The 4,606-nt window shown below is 53.6% G+C and overlaps 1 protein-coding gene across 1 annotated transcript in view; it reads left to right on the forward strand.

The window, feature by feature from the left end:
* The first annotated feature begins 283 nt into the window (after window positions 1–283).
* Window positions 284–4,606, forward strand: part of TMEM123 (transmembrane protein 123) — a 39,284-nt gene continuing 34,961 nt past the window's right edge. Inside the window, exon 1 of the mRNA XM_040426290.1 lies at window positions 284–467. Within this exon, the coding sequence (XP_040282224.1) occupies window positions 380–467 (88 nt within the window). The 5' untranslated portion in view covers window positions 284–379. The remainder of the gene's footprint in view (window positions 468–4,606) is intronic.

Raw genomic sequence — 4,606 nt, forward strand, 5'->3', positions numbered from 1 at the left:
TGATTTGTTGCTCTCTTTCTACAGTGTTAAATTGACGTTCTTTTGCTCAATCAATACAGATTTCTAATGCTAGCGTTTATATATTAATAGGCAGGCTGTAACGGATGTGTCGCCCATGTTTTATAATGTACAGCCAAGGTACTGTCACCACGCCATCCCCCTAGAAAATCGTAGAAACAAGCCACTAATGACGTCACGACGCCTTCGCTGGAACGCACACGTTCCTCGCCCAGTCGTTTGCGTTCCTCGGCTTGCGCGCTGTAGACACGCCCACCCGTGCACTGCGCGCGGCCCCGGCAGGCAGAGGGTGGTGTTAGATGCGCAGCAGCAGCGGCGGCGGCGCTTGTGTTCTACTGGGTGACGCGGCTGCCGGTACAAGATGAAGTTATCGGTGGATTCCCGGGGCTGGGTGTGGACAGGATTGCTGCTCCTGGCCGCTTGCTGCACGGTTAAAGCTGCAGAAAATGGTAAGTACGGGGGGGACTCTAGGCTGGTGGGAGTTGCGCACATGTCAGTGGAGTTTAGGAGGGCGCGCTGCTTCATGTGCTACTGGGAGGAGATGCTGCAGGTGAAGCAGTTCTGAAGTCCCTCAAAGTAGTGCGGCTGGAGCAGTCGGAGGTAGCAGTGGCGACTAGGAGTAGTTGAGTGAAGCAGTGGTTGGGTGCACAGGGGCCCTAAAGTGGAGGGAGATGAGGCCTCCTGAGAAGCCAGCTGCAGTGGCCCCGGAGCGTCGCCGCACCCCTTGTGTCACCGGGGCAGGTGTAGCAAATCCAGCCCCCACACGCATAGCCTGCCCCCGTTACTGAGGCAGGTGTAGCCCCCTGGAGCGTCACTGGGGCAGGTGTAGCCACCCCCCCGAGCCCTCCCCTGTTACCGGACCGGGCGTAGCCGCCGACCCCCAACATCCATCTACCCTCCTGCTGCTCCCCCCCCCCTCCCAGGTGTAGCCCCCCGGAGTGTCACTGGGGCAGGTGTAACACATGCCCTACCCCCCAGAGTGTCACTGGGGCAGGTGTAGCCACCCCCCCGAGCCCTCCTCTGTTACCGGACCGGGCGTAGCCGCCGACCCCCAACATCCATCTACCCTCCTGCTGCTCTTTCCCCCCCCCCCCCCCCCCCCCAGGTGTAGCCCCCTGGAGTGTCACCAGGGCAGTCGTAAAACACCCCCCCCCCACAGTGTCACTGGGGCAGGCGTAACACATGCCCTACCCCCAGAGTGTCACTGGGGCCGGTGTAACACCCCCCCCCCCCCCCCCATCCCAGGTGTAGCCCCCTGGAGTGTCACCAGGGCAGGCGTAACACCCCCCACAGTGTCACCGGGGCAGGCGGAGCACCGAACACTGGGAAAAAAACCCACAAAAGAGAGCTGTGACCGTTGTCCCTAGCAACCTCTCCGCTAATCACATTGTCGCTGTCATTCTGGAGACTGAGCCCTGCACTCTGATCACTGCGCAGCCGCTCCAGATTTCCTGTGTGTATAATGTGGCACGCGGGTCACTGACCCTCCGGACGGTGGGGTCCACTGCTAATTAACAGGGAGGACGTCTTGTACCCTCGTCTGCAGCCCCACAAGGAATTTCTGTTTCTCTTGTCACTTCCTGAGCAGCCTCTGAGTTTTCAGATGAGAGGCCCGAGGTGAAAATGTGGAAAGGAAGTGCCCCCCCCCCTTGCCCCCCCTTGCCCCCCCTTCCCCCCCCTTGCCCCCCCTTCCCCCCCCTTCCCCCCTCCCCCCCGCTCTGTAAGGAACTGCGATCCTGCGGTAAATTCCCCTTCTTTGTAAGGGGGTGTGATATTGAGGAGGACCTCTCGCCTCTCCTGACAGGTCTGTTTTAGTAACTACTTGCATTCTCTGTGTAATAACAATTCTGGATTATCTGGTCTAGGCCACTTTCACACTCGTGTTTTGGGCGGATCCCTCATGGATCTGCAAAAACGCTTCCATTACAATAAAACAACAGCAAAAAAAACAACTCACCTTTCAGCAGCACGAGCTCCCTTCTCCCCCCCTTTTTTTTTTTTTGGGGGGTTTTAAAAAAAAAATTTTTTTGCAATGGTTGACCCATAGGAAATTCATGAAATATCGCAATCCTCGCCCAAATTTATTGTGACTCGTGTGCAACCAAACTTCACCGTGTGGTCCAGCCTCATATAGGCCCTGATTGGGGGTGGGATATGGCTGTGTCCACGCTGCATCTGAGCCTTTAGTTACTGATGGATTTTTCCAATGCACGGCATTGATGTATTCCACTGTATAGCAGTATGTGTCCCCCATAGGGGCCCATTGTAAAGACGTGCATACCCTGCGATATCCTGATTTTTATTGGATGTCTATGGGATAGCGTTGTCTGCTATGCTGTTCTATACAGAACAAATAGACTGGGGGTCATTGGCCAAAAAAGGGTTTCCGTCACCAGATTTAACCCTATTAAACTGGCTGACATTCGCTCCTGCTCCTAGAGGCTCCGTTCTCCCACCTCATGTCACTCCCTGCCATCCTTGATTGACAGGGCCCAGCGTTCATCTTCTCCTGCAGGCCCTGTGTGCTGGATAAATCTCGCGCCTGCGCAGTGCCGTTTACCGGGCCGGCAGGAGGAGACGAGCGCTGCCTGGCCCTGTCAATCAAGGACGCCCCCCCCCCCCCCCCCCCCCTGCTCCTAGAGGCTAATTTTGCATATCATAAAAATTCAAATTGTGCATAAGAATAGTAGTTAGGGTCTGCTGACATTAGCACATCGCAAATGTCAGCCAGTTTAATAGGGTTAAATCTGGTGACAGAAACCCTTTAAGGCCTCTTTCACACTTGCGTTGTTGGGATCCGGCGTGCACTTCCGTTGCCGGAGGTGCCCGCCGGATCCGGAAAAACGCAAGTGTACTGAAAGCATTTGAAGATGGAACCGTCTTCCAAATGCTTTCAGTGTTACTATGGCACCCAGGACGCTATTAAAGTCCTGGTTGCCATAGTAGTAGTGGGGAGCGGGGGAGCAGCATACTTACCGTCCGTGCGGCTCCCGGGGCGCTCCAGAATGACGTCAGAGCGCCCCATGCGCATGGATGACGTGATCCATGTGATCACGTCATCCATGCGCTTGGGGCACCCTGACGTCACTCTGAAGCACCCGGGGAGCCGCACGGACGGTAAGTACACTGCTCCCCCGCTCCCCGCTACACTTACCATGGCTGTCAGGACTTTAGCGTCCCGGCAGCCATGGTAACCACTCTGAAAAAGCTAAACGTCGGATCCGGTAATGCGCCGAAACGACGTTTAGCTTAAGGCCGGATCCGGATCAATGCCTTCCAATGGGCATTAATTCCGGATCCGGCCTTGCGGCAAGTGTTCCGGATTTTTGGCCGGAGCAAAAAGCGCAGCATGCTGCAGTATTTTCTCCGGCCAACAAACGTTCCGTACCGGAACTGAAGACATCCTGATGCATCCTGAACGGATTTCTCTCCATTCAGAATGCATTAGGATAATCCTGATCAGTATTCTTCCGGCATAGAGCCCCGACGACGGAACTCTATGCCGGAAGACAAGAACGCAGGTGTGAAAGAGCCCTAAAGGGGTTGTCTCACTGCAGCAAATGGTATTTATCATGTAGAGAAAGTTAAAGGGGTTGTCCAAGTTATTTTTTTGTTCTTTCTATGTTCCTAACTAAACAAATGTAACAGCTTTCCAATTAACTCACTTTATCTCCAGTGGCTGGTTTCTCAGATTTGACTGAGGGTCACATGACCTGTGATGTCAGCTTCTCTCCCTGCTCTGATAAAGGTCGTTTACAAGACTGTAAACGAGACGTCACTGTGCTGGGCACGCCCCCTTCACTGCCGTCTGCTCTCTGCTAGGATTCTTAACCCCTTCAGCTGCACAGCTCTCCAGGCAGCGAGGAGACAATGCTGGGCACTGGAGCTGACCTACTAAAGAGAGCATTGCACAAGAAGGTAGGGGGAAGATCCTATGTGTACAAGCAGTCTCATTATACAGCTGGGACTTGTAGTTCTACACATACAACATGCTGCAGAGTCTCCCAGCAGGCAGACATGTCACTCAGGGCAGCTCTTGTATCCACTCCCTTAGCAGAGCAGGGGGAGGGGCAGAGATTGTTTTTATTGCATGTAAACAAAGGGCCAGAAAAGAACCAGGGAAATGAGGAAATAGATATCTTTTTTGCATAAAACTTGCTTAGCTCAGTTATATATCAGATTTTCAGTGCTATATTATTTTTTTTCATAACTCGGACAACCCCTTTAATACCAGACACTTACTAATGTATTGTGATCATCCATATTTCCTCCTTTGCTGGCTGGATTCATTTTTCTATCTCATTGTACTCTGCTCGTTCCCATGGTTATGACCACCCTGCAATCCAGCAGCAGTGGTCATACTTGCACGCTATAGGAAAAATGGCTGGCCTCCTTGGTGGTCGGGACTGCGGGCAGTGCTGGCGCCTTTTCCTATAGCGTGCAAGCACCGCCGAGCCCCGTTCATGACACACGAGCCGGTCCCAGAGGTTGGAGCTCACTCCTATCGGGCGTTTATTGTATATCCTGTGCATTTGCCATAAATCTTCAGATGGGAACACCCCTTTAATACCTTCAGCAGTCCCACAGA

Source organism: Bufo bufo, chromosome 3, assembly GCF_905171765.1.
Source record: "Bufo bufo chromosome 3, aBufBuf1.1, whole genome shotgun sequence".
NCBI classification, from domain to species: Eukaryota; Metazoa; Chordata; class Amphibia; order Anura; family Bufonidae; genus Bufo; species Bufo bufo.